This window comes from Vidua macroura, chromosome 1, assembly GCF_024509145.1.
Source record: "Vidua macroura isolate BioBank_ID:100142 chromosome 1, ASM2450914v1, whole genome shotgun sequence".
NCBI lineage: Eukaryota > Metazoa > Chordata > Aves > Passeriformes > Viduidae > Vidua > Vidua macroura.
The window spans coordinates 139,066,620-139,094,593 of record NC_071571.1 but is presented as its reverse complement, the minus strand read 5'-3'; the positions used below and the strand labels follow the sequence as shown (position 1 = coordinate 139,094,593).

Genomic DNA, 27,974 nt, shown 5'->3' with positions numbered 1-27,974 from the left:
TGGTCATTCCCGTAACACTGTTGTAATACAGCTCTTCACGAAAGAAAAGATAAATTTGCATGAGCGTGGTCTCACAGATTTGTTTAATGTGTCTTTCTTTTTTCCTTTTGTTCATTCTCTGTGTGTTCCATGCAGACTCCCAGGCCTTTAAACATCATTAAACAGAACAATGGTGAACAGATCATTAGGAGACGAACAAGAAAGCGCCTTAACCCGGAGGCACTTCAGGCTGAGCAGCTAAACAAACAGCAAAGGGGTAGCAGTGAGGAGCAAGTCAATGGAAGCCCCTTAGAGAGGAGGTCAGAGGATCATTTACCAGAAGGTCATCAGAGAGAAATTCAGCTTCCCAGCCTCAGTAAATATGAGGCCCCAGGTTCATTGACTAAAAGCCATTCTGCTCAGCAGCCAATATTGGTCAGCCAAACTCTGGATATTCACAAAAGGATGCAACCTTTGCACATTCAGATAAAAAGTCCTCAGGAAAGTACTGGAGACCCAGGAAACAGTTCATCGATATCAGAAGGGAAAGGAAGCTCAGAGAGAGGCAGCCCAATAGAAAAATACATGAGACCTGTGAAACATCCAAACTATTCTCCACCTGGAAGCCCTATTGAAAAATACCAGTACCCACTTTTTGGACTTCCATTTGTACACAATGACTTTCAGAGTGAAGCTGACTGGCTGAGATTCTGGAGTAAATATAAGCTGTCTGTTCCTGGGAATCCACACTACTTGAGTCATGTGCCTGGCCTACCAAATCCTTGCCAAAACTATGTGCCTTATCCCACCTTTAATCTGCCTCCTCATTTTTCAGCTGTCGGATCAGACAATGACATTCCTCTAGATTTGGCGATAAAGCATTCCAGACCTGGGCCAACTGCAAATGGTGCCTCCAAGGAAAAGAGTAAGGCACCACCAAATGTAAAAAATGAAGGTCCCTTGAATGTAGTAAAAACAGAGAAAGTTGATAGAAGTACTCAAGATGAACTTTCTACCAAGTGTGTGCACTGTGGCATTGTCTTTCTGGATGAAGTGATGTATGCATTGCATATGAGTTGCCATGGTGACAGTGGACCTTTCCAGTGCAGCATATGCCAGCATCTTTGCACGGACAAGTATGACTTCACAACTCACATCCAGAGGGGCCTACACAGGAACAATGCACAAGCTGAAAAGAATGGAAAACCTAAAGAGTAAACCTTAGCACTTAGCACAATTAAACAGAAATAGGTTTCCTTGATGGGAATTCAATAGCTTGTAATGTCTTGTGAAGACCTATAAAGCACTTCATATAGAGAGCATGCCTTATCCAATATTAAATCCCTTGTTATTTTCTTTTTTTTTTCTTTTTCTTCTTTATTTTTCCTTTTTTTTTCCCTTTTTTTTTCTTTTTTTTTTTTTTTTTTCTTTTTTTATATGAGTGGGTTACCAAGAAAAAAGAATAGTTGGATGGTGGCCAGAAGGGGAGGAAGATAATTCAGTGGGACATGGCCCACCAAAGCTAGCCAGAATGCAGTGAATCATGCCGAATAACCTTGAGAAAATTTTACTGGACAATTAATACCTTTGCTGTTGTGTAAGAGACATAACTGGCAAGAGTGCAAAGATGTGTATATGTATATACTGCTGCAGGGGTGTAGTGAACATATGCACATTGTATATAAGAACTAGACATGTTAAATATACAGAGTTAAAAAGTCATTTTCTTTTCTTTAATTTGGGCAAATTTCTGCCCTACAACATGCCTTAGGATCATATTGTCCTCAGAGCTTTGGCAGCAATGTCATATATGTGTTTCTCAGACTCAGCTGATTTTTAGCTACCATTTTATCACTACATTCTTTCTGGCACACTTTAGTCTAGGAAAACCATTTTGTGCAAGTGAATTCTCTAATACAGAAGCCACATTCCAGGTTTAATTTGCATAGAATAAGGTAACCTGCTGTATTTTATTTTAATATATTTTTAATATATTACATTTCTAAACCTTAAAGTCTAAGGTTACTTCTCCACAGGCTTAACATTGCTATACATACCAGTCAATCCCTTCAGTAGACTTATACCAGCTTTTGCTAAGTAGCATTAAATGTCTTCATAGTACTTTTTAATACTTAAAGCTTTTTAAAAACTATCCATGAAGGGAAAGCTCCTCAGCATAACTGCTCAGGGAAATAGGGCTAAATAACTAAATATTAAATAATTGGTTAAAGGTGCTGTTAGACGAGCCTCCATGCTTGCTACAAGGGTGTACAAGAACTGACTTTAATCATTTTCATTATATTGTCCCAACCAGTAGTTTATTGTTTTGCCACAGGGATGTAGAAGATATTACAAGCTACTGGATGCACTGTCAGATTAACTTATTTCATTAAAGAAGTTGGGAGAACAAATAGAAAAAAACCTTATTTTTCTAGTAAATATTAATGTATTACATTTCAAATAATGGTGCCTGACATATTGAATAATTATTTTCTACAGTGTACGTATGCAACAAAGATATTCCATCATGCATTAGAGTCAGTTCTGGCTCTGCCTCGCTGTTTACATTTGCAAATGTAGCAAACAAGGTAATGAAGCAACTATTTCTATTGCAGTAGGTATCTTTTTTTCTGTGTGTGTGCATTAAAGTTGTAAACGATAACATGAAATGAATGAAATTTGTTGATATTAATGGTATGAAAAACAAGAAGGAAATGAAAATATTTTTATGCCTACTTAGGAAAAAAGGGTAGCACTATTCATTCCAAGTACTTTTGTATTCTTAAGCTCTTAACTCACATTGTTATGCTTAAAATGATAAACATATATCCTCTTTTTATTGCTTTGTCTGTGTTTCAGAAGAAACATTTCAGAAATTATTTTCATAAGTGCTGTTCGACGATGCAGCACTGATATTTTATTGCATTCTGTAGTAGCATTGCACTCCATTTTTACAATATTACGCAGTTGCTTTTTTGTTTTGTTTGGGTTTGTTTCTTTTTCGCAGTGCAGGGTCTTAGTTCCTTATGGTTGGATGGCAGGTGTAGCTCAACTGGTTCATGAATGTTGCAGCGAATGAAGTTTAAAATGTCTTTCTGATATTATGTTGTCTTTTATTTCTCCATTCATGCATTTTATTGTTTAAAATGTTCTATAAAAATATCTTTGGACTAAGTCCTCTCTTGAGATTATACGTAAAGGGTCCTATTCTGATCTCACTTACATGCCGCCTTTCTCAGATTTTCATGTAATTGAACTAAAGCATCATAAAGAAAAAAAAAAGTTCTTGTGTTTAACTTACTGAGTCTCACCACTCTCCCTTCTAGTATTTGGTGCACTTATTAAGATACTTAACCAGATAAACAGGGAGGTGGAAAACAAAAGGAGAGGTGATAGGAAATGTCTTATAGGGGTTGGCAAAAGGAAAACCAGGAGGGAACTGGCCTAAACATTCAGCACTTTGATAGTCTTTTGAGAAATAATGTGCCTAAAGCAGCTGGCAACAAACATCACCAAGTATGAGAGGCACTTACACAGTTGATCACCAAAGGTCTCACTGACCTTGGCAGTATTTGTGTGTTATATTTTCACAGAGGTGAAACATTATTGCACAGTTTCTCTGATTTGTTAGGCACAGACAAGCTATTGTTCAGCATTAGGCTGCATTCCTTCCTGCTCCACCCATTGCTTCTTTACTGGTGAGCAGCATATGGAACATCCCACTCAATCTGCTGTGGTTGAGTTCTGTAACCCTTCAGTAGTGTTCTAGGTTAGCAAAGGATGTTGGGCCACATTCTTCTTCTTCTGTTTTTTAGATGAATCTCCAGCTTGATACCAGTGACAAAGTCTGGTTATGTTTTTACTATTGTTCTCCAATAATAAGTTCTGACTTGGTTTTTGTGGATTTATTTTTGTTGGGTATTTTCTGTTTCTTTTTTCTTTTTTTCTGTGGGGACTGAAATAGATTGCCCTCGTTTTGTTACGTCAGGGTCCAGTGTGTGTCCTTTTCAGCTTTTCCAAGGAAGATGTTATACTCAGTAAGCAGTGATTTTTATCGGCTTCAAAGGTAGCTGCCTGCCAATTTCCAGTAGTTACTGGTTTGACTTGCTTCACTTAAGACGCACCAGTTCCTCTAGCTTCTTCATTGATAGAAGCTGCATCTTCATGGCAAAATATTTTAGAGGGACATGTGCATTGTAAGACTTGAGCACTACCCTGAACTTCATAACACTTCTTTCTAAACTCAGAAGCAGAGGCAAATTAACAGGAAATACACATATCAGGGTTTGGGGATGAGGAGAAATGAAATCTTATGAGTGCAAAGAACAAGACAGAGCTTTGAATGTTACTATTGCACACCTAGACGATGCAAATAAAATTTGAAAAAAAGTTCATTGTTCTTGCCATGACATATTGAGATGTTCTAAGATTTCTGCTTTTTAAGAAATGGGATTTTGCTGTAGCCTGTTCTCTTTGATTGGGATAGGGGGAGGACAGTTTTGTTTCTTAACAAAAGAGAGGTGACTCCATCCATCTTCCAGACCCCCTCACAATGGGTACTAATAAAAAGAAAAAAATCCTGACACTGGAAAAGAATAATCTTATCTAATACCTTTCAGATGGAAACCAATGTTAGCACACACAATTGCTGCACCCACTGCATTTCAATCAACTTACAGCACTAAAAATTGAACTTTCAAACAATCAGTCTTTATTCTCAGTTTGTTAGTAGCTTCAAGGTGGTGAACTTCTCTTAGTAAAGGAATGGTAGTGTAAGATCTTAAAATGTATCTCAGATTGGACAACCAAATAAGTAGATGTTTCAAAACTAGAGGATTTGTGGTGCCTGTCACTAATCAGATTGTGGAACAGGCACAGTGTTTTCAGTAACTCTCTGTATAGATGGAGCCATCCTGTGACATCATCTGCAAACCAGATTGTCTCTAAGCTGTCACTTCATGGCTGCTGCCCCCTCAATGCTGCAGGAGATGAAGATGTTCCAGAGCACAGTTTGTGTTCGGGTGCCAAATTTAGACTGCTTTCCAAAAGAAGTATTGCACCTAATTGCCACTGTGCTGATGAAACTCCTCCCTTAATTTTTCATGCACTGTCCAGAAAGGGGGAAAGACACTGGATGCACATATCTTGGTTTTGCCTAAAAAAGGCACTGTTTTCTATTGTGACAGTTTTAAAGGGAGAGAAAATTGAGACATCTCAAAAGGTGGAGACTGTGAGTCTCCTGTGAGCAATAGATTGTTTTTGCAGTTAGGGGGGCAGCAGGACAAGTGACTGATGCTAATTGTATATAGTGCTGAAACATAGTGATTGTGCAATGGGAAAAACTGATTTGGCAACTGTGGATTAGTACTCAGTTCAGGGACAGACTTTCAAGTCCACCCTTGGACTGGACACTGTTGTTTTGTAGTCATAACTACTTGCTTTATGTGCTAAGGATGTTGTCTACCATCAGCTTTTTGCCCAGTATGTCCAAATATATTCTCATTTTTGCTCCTGTATTGATTTTTCTTGGCTGACTTAACATGCTAATTCCTAATACTGGTCAGGAAAAGCCAAGGAGATTAGAAGGTCACTTCTTTGCAGCCAGAAGGATAGATATATTTCCTTCTGCTTCTGTGGAGACAGTTATGCTTGGCAAAGAGCAGTGAGCAATTTGTCAGCATATCCCAAATGTGATAGATAAGCAAGAAATCCCTTCTAAAGTTTTCTCTAAAGTTAAGATGGACCAAGTAAAATGATTTACTTAATTTTCTCACCTCAGAATAGGATTCCTCACTACCCTCTTCCTCACAGTTTTTATTTCATTCAGCCAACTCTGGAAAGCTGGCAGCTGGGGAGATGCTACTTGTGTAGTAATCGCACACACCCCAATTTACTTTAAGAGGATAAAAGTAATTAAATGGCTGACAGCCAGATAAATACCTGTTTCATTTGATTCTTTGTTACACTTAGCAAAATTCCTTTACTAGGAAAGCAAAATTACACTTAGTAAAGTAAAAACATCGTGACAGCTACCACAGTTTTCCATTCTTATCATTTTGGCCTCTGAGCTCTGTGTAGGAGAACAGGAGAAAAGGAAACATCTCAAAATGCCATTGTAAATTTAGCTTATAGAAAATTCACCAGCAGGAAAAAGAAAAAAAAAAAAAAAAAAGAAAAAAAATTGCTTCATAAAGAATGACTTCATGTTGCTAAAAACCATCATTAAACTTGTAGCCCTGATTTGACTCTAGAATGCTGGCCTCTTAATGTTTTGTCCTTACAACACATGGATGTGTTTTTTGTTCTGTTTTGTTTCGGGTTTTTTTGTTTTGTTTTGTTTTTTGGTTTTCATAGTGCATGTTCATTTCTACTCACAAACATGTTCTTGGTGTATTTCTTATGCAAACAATCTTCAGGCAGCAAAGATGTCTGTTACATCTAAACTTGAATAATAAAGTTTTACCACCAGTTATAAATCAGATTTGTGTCGTTGTTTCTGGGGAGAAGGTAACGTTCATGGTGTCACTACACCGCAGTGGGGTTGGGGAGGAGAACAGTCTGGAGTGGAGCTGCTCTGGGAGCACGATGGGGCTGACAGCACCTCTGAGTAATGGCTGGTGGTTATGGCTGAAAGGCAATGGCAGCATTGCTCAGATGGGACAGGCATGGAAAGGGAAGAGCTCCTTCAAAAACACATTAGCCCTGTCACAGTCCTTCTGTACTTAGGGCTGTACATGTGATCCAATCTCATTCAAATTAATGACAGGATTTGAGTAAAAGTCTCTTATAATGGAGTTTGAATGTTATGCAGTACTCCATTATTCTGGCATGACACTACTGATTTTATTCTCCTGTCCCAAGGAAGAGGAAATACTTCAACAGTTTGGAGAAATTATGAAAGAAAGGCTGATACTGAAATGTGATCAGGTACCCAGGGTCACCAGGTCTACTCCTCATATAAAGTTCATGATGGTTGTGAAATAATTCCTGATACTCAGGACCGTGGTTTCACATTATGGCCACAGCTCTTCCAGGAAATCCTGCTGGCTCCCATCACACAGGTTATTGATGCAGTGGTCGCTCAAGAACAGAGAATACCACCTACAACGTTGCTGCCACCACTTCCTTCAGCAACCTTGGAGGTTTCCTCAGAGGTCCCAACCAAAGCACTGACCAAATCAACTCAGCCTGGCATTTCTGTTTGGATGAGCAAACAGATCTGGGTGGTGTGGCTCCAGCCATCATTTCCATTATGCTGTAATTTCCTTTCTCCATAGCTTTTGTATCATCCCCATGGTTGAGACCTTGTTCACTCTCACACAGAATATTGTTTTAAAGTAATACAAAATGGTAAAATCTGTTTATGATGGTTAGGGCTTAATTGTAAAAGCACCATGCCAAAAATAACTTCTGTGACTCATTCTTCCAGTGAATTTGGATGTAAAACCCCATGCATTTTCAGTCTCTTTTTAATTTCCTGACATTAATAAAAATAATAACTGTAGCATATAAAAAAAAAAGCTTTCATATGTGAGCAGAACCAGTCTTGTAGACATCAACTATGCATTTTGAAAAAGATGCTACATACAAAAGCTGGTCACTATGCATTGTGTAAGACTATATACATACATATATATGTATATATATATTCTTACACTTCTATAGAGTGTCTGTACCAAAGTAAGTATTATAGAAAACTCTATATACATATACGCAGAGAGAAAGTTCGTATATGTACAGAGAGTTAAAATTTTAAAATGACATTCTAAGAAAATATTTTGAGAATAACAATATTTAATCAAAATGTCTGTTATAACTATAAAACTATCCCTGACCAATGCAGTATATCTTTAATCAGAGTTCAAAAGTGTTTAATAGTGCACTTCTATCTCCAGATACTTAACTGAGCTCATAATTGTAGGAGCTGATGACCTCAAGTATTCCTTTGTGGTTCCGCTAGTTGTACAGTCTACTTGCATTATTAATGCCTTTCTTCCTACAACACCAGCTACACAAGTAAGCAGCTCATATAAATGCACACCAACATAGTTATGGTCTTAATATGCTATTGTAAGGTTTAAATTTGTGCCAAGAACTAGGGACTTCTTGTTCTAGCTGCAGTGTCCTTGATTATTTCCTTTTAACTACTGTCATCTCTTGATGTAGGTTAAAACTGTTGTCCCAAGTTCAGCGAGCCTGAGAATAGAAAAGACAGTGCATCTGCTAGCAGCAGGTTCTGACCCTTATCCAATGAGATTTATAAATGTATGAAGTTTAAATTGAAAAAAAGAAAGCAAACATTAGAATAGGTGTTAATGCAGTAGAAAATGGACAGAATGAATAAGCAGGGTGCTTCATTCCACATGGAGGGGAAGTGGGGTTCTTTCAAGAGTATTCTATTATTAGAAATGGCCTTGTTTTCTTACAACCTTTTCTTACAAACCTGTCTTTATAAGACTGTTGACAGTGGGGATATAAAATCAAGGAACAGAATCTCAGTGAAACTGTTCACTGGAAGTTTAACTGTGATCTGCAATTAGGCTGGACAGTTGGGACACCTGAAACCTGATGGAGGTAGAGTTTGTACTGACACCAGCTTCCTTTGATTTCCATGAAGAGTCTGACTAATCCTTATGTGCCGAACAAGAGTGTCAGTGGGTTCTTTCTGTAAATGAAAGTCTCTCCTACGCATCCAAAGGAATTGAAGTGTCTTTCACACATTGTGGTTGCCATGTCAGTGGAACTGTCTGATTCAGCTCCAAATGCTCCTGTGGAATTGTCAGCTTCATGGTGAGATTGATACAGTGACAGTTGTGTCACCCACCTCCAAGCACCCACCTCCAAGCACCATCGGTGCTGATACAGTGTCAGAGGAGTTGGCCAGAGAAGAAATACAACCATTTAAAAGAATAGGAAAGTTATACACTTAAGAAAACCAAAAAACCTTTGGTTATGACTCTGTAAAGATGATGGCTTAAATCTGCCACAGATGTGCACTTTTTTTGTTGTTGTTGTTGTTGTTTTTTTCTTTTTTCTTTTTTCTTTTTTTTTTTTTTTTTTTTTTTTTTTGGCAAAGGCAACGCAGCTGCTGTGGCCTTATTTCTGAATGAAATAATTTCTTTTATTACTTGTAACACAAAAAGCAAAGCCACGACATAAAGCTAAGTTAGCCATCTCCTCATTGTAGCATTCTTTTAAGAAAATAAGACAATAAAAGTGTGTAGAACTGGATCAGGAAGGCTTTCTAAACGATGATTTTAAGGAATGGAACTGGATACATACTTTGCATTTACTTTTTTAAAGAAAATATCTTGGAAAGTAAAATGAGAATATTTTCTTTCCCTTTTAATCAAATTTAAGTATTTTCCTCCCTTCTGGAGTCTGATTAAAAAAAAGAAAAAGATTTCAGGCTATGAAAGTAAGAGATCTGAAATCCTTTCAGAAAGGTAAGGTGATTTTTCAAAGCTAATGTTCCCTAAGGGTGGCATTCACATTGCAATACTTTGGACACTCAACTGTAAATGCAAAATATGATCCTCATTTTCTTGAGACAGTCAGTTGAATGCTTAGAGCAGGAACTTATTAGATGTTCATAGCCATCCACTGGAAGGGTCCATACTGGATGATATCCAGAAATCCCTTTTAACCTAGATAATTCTGTGATTATAAATGCTCACAAATCCAGTTAATTTGTGTTTCTCCCTTATGAGTGTAGTATATACAGTGGGGAGCATTTGGAGACAAAGGCCAAAACAACCTGAAATGCATCTGTAGATGGAAATGGTGCAGCATATTAAGAGTTCTCTAATACACAGGCCTCTGAAACCAGAGCTGTATGCAAGTACACAATACCCCATTAAACACGTGGCTCTTAACTGGAGCACAAAGGTTCTTCCATCTATTTATATTTCCATAATAACTCACTGCAATATATCCCTTGTAATTATACATTAACTTCTATCATTAAGCACAACATGCTAGACTGCTGATGCACTGACGTTGCTATTACACTTGTTAACACAACTCTGGCAAACTTCTCTATAAATCAAGACAGGGACATGCATAGGGGTTGGATAATGACTCCAGAAATTCGAGTGGCTACAGCAGTCCCTAGTGTGCTTTGTCCAGGGCCAGCACATGCCCCCATCCAGGTCCCATGCACAGCTGGGGAATTATCACAGAGGAGGCAGGTCTCAGGGGAAGAGGTAGGTCTCAGGGGAAGAGGCAGGAATGGGTTGTGCCATTCCCTAAAGACAAAACAGCAAACACCAAGAGCCATGGGATAAATCCTGAGGCACCTGCCACACTGCTTCAGTGCGTGGGCTCATTCTGGGGGAGCAGCAGGTTTCCAAGCAGAATTATCCCAGTCTCCTAAGACCAGAAAATGGCCTTGATCACTTTTGATTGGCTGGTATTGTCATTGCCTCCATTGACTCGTTCCCCTTGTCTGATAAGGGTGGCTGGAACAGCTTTACCTGGTATTTCGATATCCGCAATCTGCTGTGTTTTTCTAGATAAGCTGTAAAGACAGAAGCAGTTTTATTTCCATCTTGCATATAGACATAGACTTTAGGAAGAAGGAAATGTTTTCTGCTACTGGGTTTGTGGTGATCCTATTGTTTAGCTTGTTTGTAGACAGAGCTATACAATATGCACATAGCAGATGTCTGGACTTGATCAAATAGATCACAGTCCTAGTTTCTGTTGTCCTATATTATGAATTTTGTGGGCAAATCTTTGGTTTCTGGTAAGACAACTGAAGAAATGACAACAATAAAAATTCCCATGCTTCCAGTTTCATAGCACAGAACATAGCCATCCATTCCAAGCTGTTATGATTACCACCACTTCTGAGACAACCCAGTTCTTCTTGCCCAGAAAAGGACAAAGATTATTTATTTTAACACAAAAAAACCTCAGTGCTGTTTTGAAAACTTCACTTCTTAAAAAGGACTTGTTTCAACACAACTTAATGAGCTTTACTTAGAACTTAATAAGTTTTATTTCAGCTCTCATTCTAGGAAGTTTTTGGTTTGACAGTAGAAAATCCTGATTTGTGTCTGTTCCACATGTAAATGAATATTCTTGCTAGCTCTCTCATCCATGCCACTCTACAAACAGACCGTGAACTACATTAACTATTTAGTAAATAAAAATCTAAGTGCAGCTTTTTAACCAATCATATGATTCTTGTATTTGAAGATTCACTCAATCATTCTCTGATGACACCTTCAAGTTAAAGCCAGAAATTTCTGTGATGATTTTAGTCATTATATTATGCAAACCCTCTTCTCTGTGTGCTAGGCAAACTAGTATATTAAAAAAAACTTTTCATGGAAAATACAGTATTAACTTTTCTACATAAATTGTTTCAGATTAAACAGAAGAAAAAGTTATAAAGATGGATTTACCTATACAGCCCAAGTTTGCACTTAAGCCAGCTTTCTCCGTTTCCTGGAGAGATTGTGCTGCTGGTGAGGAGACATGGAATAGCACACTAGAGCTGTATGAATTACTGGCACGCATAAAAGGGGAGGCTTTACCTTGCATACAGTCTAAGTTGACAAAGATATTTGACAGCAGAACACCAGAAAGCCTAAATATAAAAAATAAAATAAAAATTTTAAAAAAAATTGGAATTTCAAATTGGAACATGAGAACTGGAAAAAGTATTAATGGAGCAAGAGTGAAATATGTGATTATATTAAAAAAAAAACTTCAACAAAATATAATAGTTGTCAAACGTACGAATTAAAGGTTATTCCTAAGTTCATAAGGCTATTTACAAGGCACAAAGGATAACAAAGTTCCAAGGACTATGGGAAGTGTTGGATCTGACTGCTGTTGCACAAGATGTTGATTACTGGGAACATGCCTTGGGTAAGACAAGGCCTTTTCTCATTCTTCATCAGCTGCCTGAGACAACAGTTTCAGGAACACTGCAAGTTGGAGATCCTGCCAAAAGCTGCAGACCCACTCCTATCTGCCCTGCTCTCTCTTCTACTCTTGCTCTCTTCCCTCTACTAGCACAAATATTTGTGTCTCCCACTTGCCCCAGAAAGTTGACTTTAACCCCCATGAATTCCCTGATGCAGTTCCCAGCACAGTGACAAAAACACCTGTGTCAGCGGTAAGTGGAGGTAAAATGAGCAGACAGTGATGTGGAAAAAGGCAGTGTGAGATTTTTCTTGGCAGCTATTATCAGTCTAAAGTGTTCAGAAACTTACAGTCTGGGGAGCTGGACTGGTCCTGGTTTAGAGCAGATTCACATCTATGCACAACACTGAAATTTTTTGCTCAAGGTCTATATACAGGATGAGGAGTAAAACTACAGCTGCAACACCCTGAAGACCTTCTTTTCCCTGTGCCAGCAGCTGCTAGGGATCCCCCCTCTTCCCCTGGTGGCCATGGCTGAACTGTCCTTCAGTAGCACAACTGCAAACAGTCTGCTTTTCCTTACACTGTAGTGACATTTTCCTCACAAGTAGTGATATTTTCTTACATCCACCAACTGCTTAGCTCAAGTACTTACTTGGCCCATGCCAGTAGAAAACCTATTGCTAAACTGCCCTTGTACTCCAGAGCAAACCACTGCAGACTTCTCACCAAAATAAATCACTACAGGAGAGAAGACAAGAACATAAAGGGAATGGGATGGTGAAAGTTTAAGGGTTCCTCCCTTTAGGTAGACATTAGGTAGACATTTTTTACTGCTCATTAGGTAGACATTTTTTTCTTCATAGTTTTTTCCTTTGCTGCTTCTTTCTCCATCTCAGTCTCACCTATGATTCCATTCTGCCCCATACAGATCATCACTGATTGCTGCATAATTTACCTCTGCATAGAAAAAAAATGCTAATTTTTATTTGACAATGAAAAATTGTCCCAAATATTGTCCCTGGCTTTGCCTATGGAACCACCAAAACATCTGATTTGAATCAAAATTGCAGGCTCTCTTCAATTCATGGTATTCCTCTTCTCCTTGATACTTTTATAATAATTAATACTAATTTACTAAGACAAAGTTCTGTGGTTGCTCAATAGTCACCTGAGACTGGAACTTCTGGACCACTGATGGCCTGGGGTAACACCAGAAAGTTGCAGAGAGGAGCAATCTGCAGAGGAGGGGCAGGTGCTTTTGTTTTGTGCAACATACTGAAAGCTCATCATCATTTTGCATTTAGACATTTTAAATAAGGATGCAAAGAGTTTGATAATAGCAAAGCAGGCAGCTTTATCCACCTTCCCAAAGTGATTTGCCTCTGAAAATTCCAGCTCCAAATTCCCTAAACTGCGTATTGCCACAGGGTAGGAGATTAATTTAAGCCAAGTAAAGCAGCCACTTTCCCCCCTGCCTCCTCATGCAGAACTAACCTTTACTACAGCTGGAACAGCAGGGTTGGACATATTTTGATATCTGCCTCAGTTTATGACATCACATTTCTGCAGAGCTTTATGGGACTGTGAAATGAGAAGGTTTGGCACAGCAGCCAATTTGCCAGCTCTCCCTGCTGAGGTGACCTCTGAGAGCAGAGCAGGGAGGTCTGAGGATGGGAGGAGGTCTGGGTGTGCTTGGGGCACATCAGGGCAGCACCCACTCAGACATGTTTGAGGATGCTGAATTTCCTTCGTCCTCCTGCTGGGCACCTTCAACTCCTCGTACTACCCACCCTCACCCCATGGACTCACCTGCACTGCCCAATTCCACCCACACCAGGCTTTGGTTTGTTAAGTACTGATGGAATCTGCTAAACAGGGAGGAAGCAGGAACCATTAAGAGCTGTAGAATGCTGACCAAAATCCTTACCCCTCTGTAGTAAATTTTAAAATTATGTGACTCCCTGAGGTCCCACAGAAAGCAAAGCACAAAGGAGAGAAGGAAGAATGACCATACTACACATCTGTAGCACTGTTCCACATGTACTTTAAGGATATAGTCTTCAAAAATGAATATCTTTTGTGATTATGCTTTAAAATAATTTACAGCTGCTTTTTCAGCAACTGAGCAACTACTTTTTCTGAAACTCAGACCTCTTTTTAATGTATCTGAAGCTGAGTGACTGAAACACATGGAATATCTTGGCCTAGAATATTTTAAATAACTTCCATAATAATTATGATTTGGAAACTGAATAAAGAAGATATGTCATAGACACAGCAAACACATAACCTGTATCTCAGATTACTATGTCTGTGAGTTCATACCAGTGAATCCTCAGGTGTGTGCAAGAAGGATTTACCCACTGTCGACGTTCTTATAGTGAGAGAAACCACAAGCCCGATCTCCTGATTCTTGCTTCTCAATTTGGATTACAGCAATTTAGTGTTTATTTGGAAAGCAAAAATTTTTGAAGAGATTATTCACTGGAAGTCTTCAGAACCCCTTGAAATGTAGCTTTCCATAAAACATTCTGAGTGAGGTTTCTAAAACTTGTTTAAACAGAATTGAAAACCAACTTAGCTATATACTGAGCTAAAGAAGATCCCTCTTTCCCATTGCACTACTGAGATATCAGGAATGGAATATAACACCTTGATTTTTAAAAATCTTTTCCACACCTTCCCATTTCCACTAATTGAATACCTGCTAGAGGCACAGTTGACCCTTACTTTATCAACCCAAAGAACTGATGTAATTTATCAAATCAAGATAACTTCATGTAAATTATGGGTTTCCTTAGAGATTTCTTGTTTTAAGGATTGATTATTCCCGACCTTCTTTAATTCATAAAGCCTGGGCAGAGCAGAGCACAGCACAAGGAAAACAGGTTTGCCAATAATGACCAGAGGGAAGTTTGCTGGACCATAAGCCTTTACCAGAAATTGACAATACTCCCTTAACTTTTGTTTGCCTTGCAGTTCCCTCTGGAATTTGCAATTTTCTGGCTGGTTTCTCTTTTGCATGTATGCCTTCCCTCTTGCTAGTTTAGAGATGGAACTAGTAATTTTCCTGCCCTTCTATTGTACTCCTACATTCAAAAAGGTAGGATCTGAACATTCATTGTGAGAATACAGCTTAAACTTATTATATTAGAATATAGTTAAAAAAACATCTTATTGTCTCAAAATGTCATAGCTGCCAGTAGTGGAATGTAAGTGAAATGGATACTGTGACATGAAGATATAAAGATATATGAAATTACTTAGATCAGCAGAAATAACTTATTTTTCATATGATGTTCCACTGTTCTATATTTAATCCAGGCAAGCTTTTAAAACACTGAATTCAAAGGTAAGGGCTATATGAGTGTCTGTGTGTATATGTATTTGTTCATGTTCATGAATTCATTAGGGCGTATTCACTTTAACATCTGCTAGAGGACCATTATTATTCTCTAAATCTGAATAAGTGTTCTCAACTTCTTTATCCTGTGTCTTATTGTTGTACTTTTCCACTGAAAATTTTCCTCTGAAAAATAATTTTTCCTTTTTATTATTTCTCCACAGTCCCTGGAATATATTAATAATATTTTCCAAGTTTGATGTCTCTAATATTCAAAGATTATGTAAGATTGAATAAACTGATTTTCCCATATAAATAATCATGGTTTAGTTATTTATTTCTCATCACAGCTTTTCTAACAGAATTAGATACTAATAGACGCACACAAAATTATCTATGCAATTATTAATAATATATCCATTGTCACTAAGTTTTTCAGTTCTCCAAAACTTTTTAGCACATTTCAGTTTAACCTGAAATAATGTAAAAAATAATGTGATTACACTTATATGCAACAGCCTGGGGTTTTTGTTCAGTGTTTTAAATTATGCTGCTTGGCCTTTTTTGCTGCCTGCATTTCAGTACTGCCATCTTGGGCAGATCAGCCTGAGCAGTGTGCTCTGGTTTCATCTTTCATTTCCACCAGCTAACTTTGATTTGACAAAGTATTTTCCAGATGGTGAATACAATTTTCTGATGAATATTCAAGAAAAAAAAATATGCAACATATATGCCCCAATGAGTCCTGCATGTCTGTCTCATACTAAAGAGTGAACCTGGGGGCTCTGCAAATTTGAGTGAATGCAGATCTTCATTTGCTGCAACATGATATAGGCTCATCTTTTTTGATACATCTTACTTTTGCCAAAAAGATGGTGTAAAGAAAAATGTTTCTATAAACATAGGCTTTGCCAGACTTCTCACTGTACACATTCTGAAGTCCTTGTAGCTGGTTCAGGTAAAGATTTTAATCTAATGTTTCCAGGAAAAGAGAGATATGTCCTAAGAATTTAGTGTTATAATACTTAATGAGACTAAAAATTAAATAATTCTAGATTAAGAAGACATCTAGATGATTAAAGAAATTGTTTTTCTAGATTAGTAGAAATTAGTTTTCCCAATGATTCACAAGTCAAGGAGTTAAACTTCCATAAAAGGTACAAAGCTAGGCTGAGAAAACACCCTTTCTATTTATTTAATTTAATCAGAAAATATTTATATTCTGTTTCAACCAATGTAAATACAAACTTGAGACAAAGGAGCAGAAATTTCTTAACCTTGTCCATAATATCCCAATATATTATAGTTAAATTTGTGCTATTCAGATATTTTATTGGTGATAAATGTTAGCATTTAATTAAATTTCCCATAATTATTATATATTATTAATGGAATTAGTCATATTAAGCATATGAATACATTTTTAAAGGATCAGGGCTTAAAAGAAGCTGCTACATCAATGGATTGTCACCACTCAGACAATGTTTATTTTGATTATGGGGGAAGGAGGGAAGAAGGAGGGGCTTATTATTTGCTAAAAGAAAAAGCCTAAATGGGGAAAACTTTGATTGGATCAAACAAGCTTCATAACATGGATCTGCTTTTGCAGGGCCTCCATCATCTTCACCTGAATAGGAAAGAATCTTAAGGTCCCAAATACTTCATCCATTTGAGAAATAATATTCTGCCATGACTTTTACAAGTTTAATCATAGACAGAGTGTCTGTTCGGCCTCTTGAACATCTTCCCATATAATTTCAGTTGTTAAAAAAATCCTTCCCCTTTTGAACTTCAAAATAAAACAGATTTTTTTTTTTCATGGGTACTGCCCTATCATTTCCGTGGTTTGATTTCAGTCATATATAAGTGCTAAAAGATGTGTCTAAATGGATATGAAATTTATTAAGGTGATTTGGGATGAAAGACTGGATAGAAATGTCAAACACTGTTGCTATTCACTTGCTATTCACTTCATTAGTGGATGAAACTAGCAAAGAGTGTCTGCAGTCACCTTCTCATTTAAGACATTTGATTGTTTTCTTAGTTGTTTTGGAAAAAAGAGATAAATGACATCACCCTGGTTTAGCTGGAAATTGCATAATTCTAGTTTAAGTTGAAACACTCAATTTTATGTTTTTCTGTGGATATTAAGTGTTGGTAGAACATGTGACACTCTTGTGTCTTTTTAAAAAAAGGAGAAAAAAGGAAAAAATAATGTATTTGGTATCATTCATTGTAATTCCCTATAACACCAACTATAAATGGTTTATAAGTAGCTTACTTCATCACTCCAATTATCAGTAATTTTCTCTCTCTTTTAAAAATAGCTAACACTGTTTTGTTTCTCAGAAATCTATTTAATCTATTTATCAGCAATTTCAAAATTTCTTAGAATTTGTTTGGCAAGTAATTCCAAGTAGCATCTCAGCATACTTCACTACAAAATTGGGTATCCTATTATTGCAGTTATTCTTTGACTAATATTTGTTTAGTACCTCCAGCAGATTCAGTTCTGACAAATTAAGAAATATAAAGACAGTCCATTCTCTGAAGTACTTTGACCCTGAAGCCAGGCACAGAAGAGGAATGTGCTGGGAACTCCAGAAGTAAGAATAGCTTCTGGACATTGAGGTTTACTTGAGGAGGTAAGTGTGATTGGCAGAAATGGGGTCTAGGACTCAGCTTTTTAAATTGCAATCAGTCTTTTTGTGAGTGTTGTCAAAGGAGCGGGGAAAATCTTGGCCCTGTTGGAGTCAAAGGCAAAACTTCAACTGATTTCAGTTCAGCTCTTTCTGCTGAAGAATTTAATGGACTCAGAGGGTGAAAGAATAGTATTGGAGTAACTGGAATGTGTTGGACTTCCCAGAAAATGGGTCAAGTATAAATTCATCATGTTCAGAAATATAAGATACTGTTTACAAAGTATGGATTCAGAATACTAGACTAGGTAGGCCCTTTGGTCTGCACATGTATATAAAATGCTATCAGCCTGTACAGCAACTTCTAATCACATTTTCCAAGTCTTGTAATCTAGCCAAAACAATAACAGTAAATCATTGATATTCAGATATTAGGCTTGTATCACAATAGACAGGCAATTCTCCTGAAAGATCTAACTCATTATATAGGCTGACAGGGATTTGATCAGTGCTTTTATTATGCCTAATGTATTTTCTGCATTTGAAAGAAGTGGTGGTAGGAATCTTTGGAAGATTTGAAACTGCTGAATAAAAGCTGAGACATTTTTCCCTTGCCGGCTTTCTCTACTTTCTTAATCAATGATTTCCATTAGTCACTGCTAATGTCATTGTTCCTGACACCTTCTCCTGTGATTTTTTTATGCTTAAAAGCTTTCACTTCTCTTAGTTAGCCTTCATTTTCCTTTCTGCTGACAACTGACTTTTCATTCATAGTTTTTTTCCCAGGGTCTTCCTGGCTGTATAACTTTCTTAGCATCAAGTGTAAACACAGTTGCTCTGCTGATGGGAGATGGACTGGGGAGGGATCTGTCACATTTTAGCCCAAATGTCTCTTTGATGATAGCTACAGTCCCATCTTCAGCATTAGAGAAAATGTAACCAGTACCAGGACTTTTTCAAAGTTCCCTTGAAAGACCCTGTCTTTAAAACAAGTCCTGCTAACTTTCTGTGTGCTCCACCATGGCTTTGAAATACTCATTGTAATTTAAATTATTTTCTTCTTCTCTGTGTTTATCCTATTGAGTGAAAATTAGTTTGCAAGTGTCTTTTACATATATTTCCTGAATACCAGCTTTTGTCTTTTGAATTTACCTTAATATTATTTGGGGCTAATATTTTAGAAATAAAACACACATTCCTACTTCTACTACAATGGCATCTAAAAGTGAAAAAAATACTGTTTTCTAAGCCAAGGCATCCCAACATAGCCTCATACTTTTACCCTGGTAAGACTTTCTCTCAACCAAAAGATATTTATTTTAATTCCTGTCACTGATGAATTTATATGTGAGGCAGCTCAATAGCAGCATTTATAACCAAATTCATTGATATTGTATGCCATGGGATGATTTTGTTTGAAACCAATTTTGTTGTTATGAAGAAGAACAAAGATTATCAGGCAGAGCAAGTGAGAACATCTTTTTACTTAGGAGAAAATCAATTATTTTCTCAGAATTCTGATTTCTCTTCTCCCATCCCCATCTACTTAGCCTCTGCAGTTCCTAAGGTTCAGGTTGGAAACAGCTGTTTTACTGAGGGCTGCAGTGTTGTTCAGGTACACCGGGGTCTATTGCCCTCTACTGGGTTGAACTTCACACCTGTTTTACTTCCCATTTACTTGGCAGGTCCCTGGAAATGTTTCTGTAGAGCTTGATCTGCAATTGCTGCACACGTCCTGGAAGTCGCTCCCCTCCTTGTTATGATTAGAAGAGACCTCTGGTAACTGCCAGTGCTTGGTGTTTTGTAGAACATGAACGAATTTCTCAAACCTAAGGTTTCAGATTATCTTGGAGATGCTGGAAACCAAAGAGATTTTGAGGTTGTGAAGTTCAGTGGAGAATTTTCCAGATGCATTCCTGGGAGATAGTGTCTGTTTGGTCATGTATGCAGATAGGAGCTCTTTCATTGCTTTCTTAGGAAAATTTCCAGGTAGATGACACCAATGTAGATAAGAAGTCTTTGAAGTGGTTTTAAAGCAAACCTGTAATTGATCTTCAGTTGCAAAATGGGCATGAGATGTTCTTTTTAGGTTGCAATCACAATCCTGTTATATGGGGAGATCAGGATTCCTTGCGAAGTCCATGTTAGATACCAAGCATGTGAATTTCTCAATTCCGCAGAAAGGATTGTGAAAGATTTGTGTTTCTTGTCTATTGACACAATGGGTGATATTCAGAAGATTTAATATTGCACCAGTTACAAAACTGTTCCATATCCAATTGCCTCTCCTGAAGATAATTCCAGGATAAGTTGAAGAGGACAGTGAGTATATCAGCTCCAACTGATTGCATTATAGGCTTAATGAAATACAAAGAAAGAGGGGGAGAGATTGAAAATACTCATTTGTATATTCTTCTATTCTATTTGTAAAATCTACAAGAATTTTGGGTCCAAATCAAACCCTTTTGTGAGACCTAGCCAGACTTCACTGGAGACATCATAGGTTTGTCCTTGAAGTACATCCTTTCAGTATTTTTTTCCTCTGGAGCCTCTAGTTCATGGCTCTTCTTGCACAGCAAAGATATTATACAGTAAAATTATGATTTTCCTTAGAAAAATCATGGTTATTCTCAATATTTTTGGGTTGACCATGGCTGTTTGCCAGATATTTACCCATCTCTCAGTCCCCTTTCTTGGGACTATGAAGGAGAAAATAAGATAAAAAAAGCTCTTGGGTTCCGATAAGCACGTAGAGATCACTTTCCATTTATCATGATGGGCAAAACAGGCTTCATTTGGGGAAACTTAGTTTCATATCTTGTAAATTTAACCAGATAGGATGGAGGGAAAGAAGATAAATTAAAACAACTTTCCCCCATCCCCATCCCATTTCTTCCTGGGCTCAACTTCACTCCTTCATTCACAACCACTCTTGCAACTGTCTCCCATCCTGAGCAGTGCAAGGGGTTGGGATGTGAGGGGTTTTCAGTCAATCCATAACAGTCCTTTCTCTGCTGCTTCTTCCTTCTTACAATTTTTTCATGCTCCAATATGAGGTCTCCTTGGAATGCAGTTCCTTCAGAAAATACCACCCTGCTGCAGCATGGGTTCCTCCAGGGGCTGCAGGTGGATCTCTGCTCCACCATGGACCTCCATGGGCTGCAGGGGCACAGCTGTCTCTCCATGTTCTGCAGAGCAGCCTGCTCCATCACCTGGAACATCTCCTGCCCCTCTTTCCTCACTGCTCTGGTCTCTGCAGAGCTGGTTCTCACTCATTTTTCATTGCTCCTCAGGTGGCAATGACGCATTTTGCCCTGTCTGGAAGTTGTTATCCCAGAGGTGACACCACCTTGGCTACTGTGCTCAGCTGTGTCTTGCAGGTCACTTGGTGCTGGCTGGAGCTGACAATGTCCAGCTCTATCCAGGACAGTGGCTGCTCCTTCCATCCACCACCACCCTGCCATGGCACCCAGTATGGCTGTACAGACACCAGTTAGCCGAGTCCCCCTCCAGACAGCAGCAGTCTGAGCTGGGACTGCAGTAGGGGTTACAGGAGGGATTGCAGCCTGACCTGTGCATTAGGAGCAGGCCCAAGCCAAAGCACATCCTCTTGCCAATCCCAAATCCATGGGTAGAGCTGCCCTGGCTGACAGGCAGGGTGTTCACAGCCTTGGCTGTGCAGAAGGAAGATCTCAGTTGGCAGCCTCTGAAAGAAAGCACACGGCCCACTTCAGTTCCCACAAATGTTTTAGAGAATGCAGGCAGCACTAATGGCATTACTCCAGTGATTTCCTTGGGAGTTACTTTAGTTGATGATGTATCACACTGATCCACATTTTCATTTAATTTAACATCAGAAATTGACATTTGAAAATGAAAGTTTTAGTCTGGAGTCCATGGTGAATGGCTGCAGGAGCTAATGATTGAATGCTTGCCAGAGTGTTCTAAGAGAAGTAATCATATGCCATTTCTGCTCTTATATTACTGCTAACAAAATATCTATAGTATTATCTATTTAACAAAGAACTTTGAGGCCTAATCCTTGTTTCATATAATAGGATTTGCTTGTTTGCAAGTAAAGCACAGAGAATATTTTGTGTATGTTTTATTTTTTCCAATATAAAATGAAGATGCTTTCCATAAAGCAACTGTCATCCAAGAAAAGTAGAGATGTAGTAGGTAAAAGCCACTGGGATACTTAGATAAAAACTCTGGGAATATTTTGATTTAATTTACACATCTGTATGTCTTTAAAAATTATAATCATGGATCACAGGAGGGTGGGTTTGGGAATGCTTTGAAAAAAGGGCTTGAGGATCAGTAGTCTGAGGCTGTTGTAGAGTTAGAGGTCCAAGTATGACATGCTAATCTTCTACATGAGAATAAAAAATCTGAGTGCCTGTAGAGATTTGTGTTTGTTTCAAGCTTAAGGGATGCATTTTTTGAGTGGAAGGTCATGTATTTTACGATGACGGTTGAATGTCACTGAAGGTACAATATGGTCACAGAAACCATACAAGGGGTATCTGTTGACATGTACCATTCTGTAAAACCTGTCCTTTTAGTTAGGTTTTATATAAATAAGGGTTTAGGATATAAAGGGAGGATCACCTGTATTGATCAGGGCGCAGTTTTTACAGTGCCCCTGTTGGTCCTGCTGTGCCATTTCATATGGCTGTGTTGCCCTCTAGAGGTCGGTCTCCAGGTGAAATCTGCTCACGGGTATTTTCCTTCGGTTTCCATGGCATGGCTCTGCCTTTGGAGAAAGACGTTCTCCAGTTGCATCACTGTTAACACTTGTAACTTGATGAATCAGTGAAGTACACTTCTATATTCCGGGCTTCTTAACTACGAATATTTTCAGTCTACTTTATTCATTTTTTAATTAAGACTTGACATCTACTTTCAGTGGTTGCAAGCCAAACTAACCTACATTAATGCAGAAATCAAAGACAACTGATGAGACCAGGCCTAAAAACCTCTTCTACAAGGAAAGATTGTATTTAACTTGGCCCACCAAAACACATTCTTAGAAGAACAAACTGCTGTGAAAAGTCAGTAGAAACTATATCTGCACTGGATACTTAAACTATGCCAGAGAAGGCCTCTTGACACTGGACCTCAGTCATCTCTATTTTTCAGATCACTGGAAAACCTGTCCCAGTGTCTCACCACCCTTCTAATTGAAATCTAACCTCTTTCAGTTTAAGACCATATAATGCACGTCTGCTACAATTTATTTAAATCTATTTTGAAGGAAAATCTCTCTCACAGATTATTATACACCACAGAAATTGGTTTACATCCCATTATGAGTGAATTAATGAAAAAAAGCCCCAACCTGTAAATCCTTCTTCTGATGTGTTTTTTTCTAACACATTCAGCCATATACACCTTTTAGCATAGAAATATTCCTTCCAAGTTTAGTTCTGCAAAATTGCTAGTTTTGTTGCATTTAATCATAGAATCAAAGAATCATTAATGTTGGGCAGCATCTCTGGAGGAATCTAATCCAACCTTCTTGCTCAAAACAGGAATGACTACAGCAGGTCACTCAGGGTCTTGTCTAGTCATGTATTGGTAGAAAACAATTATTGGTCACAAAATTGAAATTTGCAAACTGAATTAATTTGACATCAATCTAGTCTAGTACTCTATTTCTCACAGTTACTGCCTGCCTCAAAGGACTTACTAAATGCAAAAAGTCTATTTATCATATGACAAATCTTTAAACATTAGGGGCTATCTTAAACCATGAATTATGGTTGGTTGGTTGGTTATGAAATAATGTTTATTATCAGTTAATGCCAGATTTATATTAGTTATGTCTGTTTTACTAGTCATCAGTCCTGTTATTAACCTCAATTAAGCTTTGTACACAAACACACACACACATATATACAGCAAGGTAATCACAGTTTAGTCGTCTATAGCAGGAAAACATATTTCAGTGATTCTTTCTAAACTTAGACCTCTCTAGTTTTATGTAATAATTCTGTGGAAGAAATAGAAGGACTGAAGAACAGAAGTCTGTTGTTTCTCATACACATTTTCATTCCTATGTGTAATGTTATCAAATCCCCTTTAACTGTGCAGGCAATACATCATTATATTGACACAATCTTTTTTTATATATTTCACTGTGCCACATATGTCATATGACCTAAAATAGTTGCTTTTCTGATCAGAGCTGCACACAGATTGTGATTTTTGATGCCTCCTTCTCACATATGGGTGCCTTTGACCTATGTCAGGTGGATAGACAGTTCATTTGCTTGTTGCCTCATTAATTTATTTTTATGGCCAGTGTGCATCACCTTGCATTTATCAGTATTGATTTTTATTTGCCTGTACACATGGTTTCTTTGTCCAACTGGAGTTTCTCAGTGTCTACCCCAGTGTCTACTCCAGACTAGTCTACATAATTATGGGAATATCTTGTTACTCAAAGGTCCTAAACTATCAGGAAAGACAACAGCCTGTTCTGCATTTGTGAGACAGATATCTTCTGAAGTCTATAGGCCAATTATTTGACCATATTAACTGGCATGACATCTCTGAAGTTAATGTAATTTGGCCAAAAAATTTATGCCAGCTGAGTATCTTCTAAGTCTTATGCAATGAATAGCACTATTAACACAATTTTAGTGTCTATATTCACATTTTCAGTGGTATAAACCTGTTTCCTGTTCAGACTTTCAAAGTAGTATAACTAAAGACAGTTGTTGATGTTCACTGGAAAAAACTGGAAATGTTAGTAGATTGCAAGTGACACATATCAGTTTGACATTTCAGACCAATTTCATCCGGAAATAATGTTATATTACTGAAGAATTAATGTGAAGTGTGTGATTTTGGCACCAGAAAGATCAATGTGTAAGACCAATTAGAGATAAAAGAACTCACTAAACTTGTTTACACAGCTGGATTTTCAGTCACAGACTAATCTCTTCCTTTCATGTTTCTCTTTTTTCTTCTTTCTTTTGCTTTCTTTTCAGGGCCTGAAATTTAAAGGCACAGGATAAAATATTTTGAAAGTCATTTGCCATTACATTAGCTTCATTTTCTCCCTGGAGTGTTCAGTGTCCTAATGTACCATTATAAAGCCCTGGGAGTGCATTTGGCTAATGGGTATGGTAACTGCAGACAAGTTATATAGCAAAACAGTAGATTTCTAGGGGTTTCTAGGCAGAAGTATAAAATTCAGAGAAAAATTTTCCTGCAAATAATGCTAGGCTACCCTCATTCTTTGGACTGTGTAGTATGACTTGGGAAGCCCAGATTCCATCTCAGCTCTAATTGCTACTTAAAGATGTTATGCAAAAATGGAACTGCTTCAGCAACAGCTGCTGGGCAAACTACATGTTTCACTGCTATGGGGCCCGAGTTTAAGCACCTTTCAAAGTGCTAAAACACTTGATTTTAAATCCTTGCTCTAAATAGTAAATAAATTTCTAGTATCATGAAATATTCAAAGGTATCAGTGACATCTCATCAGACAATCCAGCTGTCAGTAATATGACAAACAGATGCCTTTCCACTAACAATCTATCTTTAAGTATGATAGAGCTCTGAAGCAACCTCTGTTTTCCAAGGTTCATCAAGTTGGCTCACTTAGGTAGCCTACCAGATTTCTCAGAAATAATCTGTGAAGTGTAGCTGCATGATTTTTATATCTCGGCAGCACATTAACTGGATAAGCATGTTTTTTCAGTCCTTGCTCTTTTATCTCAGGAGAATAATTGGTACTGTCAGAGACAGGGCCCTGGATCAGATTGACCTTCAGTCTAAATCAGCTCATTCCTGCATCAGCTCCTGACTTTTCACTTTGACAATAAAGAATCAAGGACTTATTTTCCTCCAGGTTTTTTCCCATGAGTCGAGATGTCCCAAAGACACCAGTGATATTTGAGCACTCTTCATTTCCGACAAGAACCATCAGTGTGTCAGAAGCTGGCTAGGCATCATGCAAGTCTTGGCATTAGAAAAAAAAAGGCCAAGGAAAAAGAAAAATATTGTTCTGGACCTTTCTATCAGATAAAATAACTGCACAATAAGCAACTCAACTTCTTTCCTCTGGTAAAGAAAATGTTTTGTGAAGGTGGACCTATATCTTATACTCCCTTGTATATGTTCCAGGAGCAATAGTAGGATTCAACTTTGGTTAATAAGATTTTCCCTCATTATTCAAGTAATGTAGACTTGTGTGCAAGTCATGTAGACTGTGTCACTCACCAAGTGACTGTTGGGGCATAATTTCTCTGTGCCTATAGCCTAGGCTATAGTAGTAGAGGGGATGGAGTCCACAGAGCAGGCCACGGCTTTGTTTTTATATAGCAGTGGAGCATACATGAAAATTAGGATGTGTGCCATCTCTGAGATGTTCTAATAAATCTCCTAGCAGTTTTTCCCCACCAGTAGCACTGTCATGTCTCCAGAACAAGAAAATTTCATTGATGAATGTACACTGTAGCATGTTAGACTTTAGCCTATTAATACTTCATCATGCCCTTGAAAGAGGTATTTTTCCTCTGCTGCTTTCATTAAAAAAAAAAAAAAGAAATTAAAAAAAAAAAATTAGTCCGTATACTACACACAGATACAGATGTGAAATTACTGCTCTAGGTGTAGCAACAGGCTCTGCAGCCTCCATATCCACTCCTTGGGGTGTGGTTGCCTGCACTCAAGGCCAGATGTCATGCAAAGCATACATGGATGTATGACAACTATGAGGTGCATTTTTGGGTCCACTCTACTCAAGAACTGCATTTGAGATTAGACATTTTCCCTCACTGGTCCTGACCCTTAACTGATGTCCTGCAGGACGGGATTTGCCTGGCCCCTATGGACACACATGTGGGCTGAGGCTGACCTTTGCTGCTGTTACTGGACCTGCTCTGTGGGAGAGGGCACTGCCTGGCCACCCTGGCTGCCTGCTGTGGCCACAGGCTGCCCTTGCCACCAGCCTACTCTTGCTGCTCCTGGCAGCAGACCTTCCTCTCTGGGCTAGCTGTGCACCCACATGTGCTAATGCATAATTTCATCAGTTCATGTTTATTGAAGATAGAGTTAACATTACTGATTCTTGTAGCCTGTGAAATGATGTCCACTAGACCTGATAAGTTTTTTGCCCCACACTTTGATAGTCCATTATTCTGTTTTGGCAATATTATATTTTGCTTTTAAGGAGAAATTACTTTGCCCATGTAGAGCTTATTTGGTGGGCTGTTGAACATTTTGGCAAATATGGGTTTTTTCTGCATCTTTCTTCAGATGTTAAACATTATCCTTACTTGTTCTGTTTTGCATCTGAATTTACATATATTGCTTCCTGAGCTGCATTTCAGAGGCTGTCAGCACCGAACATCTCCTGTCTTCCACAATCCCTTATATCTTGTGTTTTAAATTTCCTATATCCACCATGTCTCAATAACTGTCTGTGGGCTTTAACTTAAACTGATTTTCTTCCCTTGCTATCCAAATTTGAAATGTGTTTTATGTAGTCAAGTCTGCATCTTTCAATAGCCTCTGTCTGAGTGTTTTGTTCCAGATTCCTTTCAGTGTTGTGTTTCTTATCAAGGGCTTCATTCCCTAAAACTGGGATTTGGCTGAAGTCAATTGTCTTTTTTTTTTAACTCCTTCTAGTATCCTCTGTTTAAAATTGTGTTACTCAACTCATATGTTCTATTTTTACAAGAAGTAACGTTCTTAAATGCCTGCATTACAGCTTCAGTGTTGGCCTAGTCTGGCTGAGTTGACTGAAAGTATTAAAACCCTCAAGTGCTTCAGAACAAGCTATAAAAGATAAAGCTTCCTCTTGGCTTTTTTTTTTTTTTTTTTTTTTTTTTTTTCTGAGGGGGCTGGTCAGGGAGGTGTCTGTTTTTGTTTCCATTGCTCTCAGATATAAACTGAAACAGTGTGTTTAAACTTCTCTGGTTGTCTTCCACATTTCTTAAGTGTTTCAGTGTTTCAGGTCTGGTGGGGTTTTCATCTGCTCAATTCCGTTGCTTAGGGTAGAGGCTTAGCTTTTTCAAATTGCTGTTCAAATAAAGGAGTCTGACACTTTGGGTCAAAGCTTTATCTAGTCACTTCAACTGGTCTCTGCTCAGAGCCAAAGAGCCCTTTCAAGCTTT

General features: G+C 38.0%; 1 protein-coding gene and 1 long non-coding RNA gene across 8 annotated transcripts in view; one reads left to right on the top strand and one right to left on the bottom strand.

Annotated features, from left to right (window-relative positions):
• Positions 1-6,455, top strand: part of TRPS1 (transcriptional repressor GATA binding 1) — a 213,619-nt gene extending 207,164 nt beyond the window's left edge. For 5 of the 6 annotated variants that reach the window (XM_053974092.1, XM_053974084.1, XM_053974108.1 and 2 more), the window contains one exon: positions 136-6,455. In XM_053974092.1, coding sequence (XP_053830067.1) covers positions 136-1,197 — 1,062 coding nt within the window. In that variant the 3' untranslated portion in view covers positions 1,198-6,455. The remainder of the gene's footprint in view (positions 1-135) is intronic. The other variant, XR_008436424.1, reaches the window with a different exon arrangement.
• On the bottom strand, positions 67-878 carry LOC128805428 (uncharacterized). Of its 2 annotated transcripts, none has more exons than XR_008436432.1 (2): positions 789-878; positions 67-145 (listed from the first exon to the last, which is right to left on the bottom strand). It is a non-coding gene; the product is annotated as an uncharacterized LOC128805428 (long non-coding RNA). The 2 variants fall into 2 exon arrangements; XR_008436434.1 differs by having other exon boundaries at positions 67-237; positions 789-873.
• Positions 6,456-27,974: the final 21,519 nt, after the last annotated feature.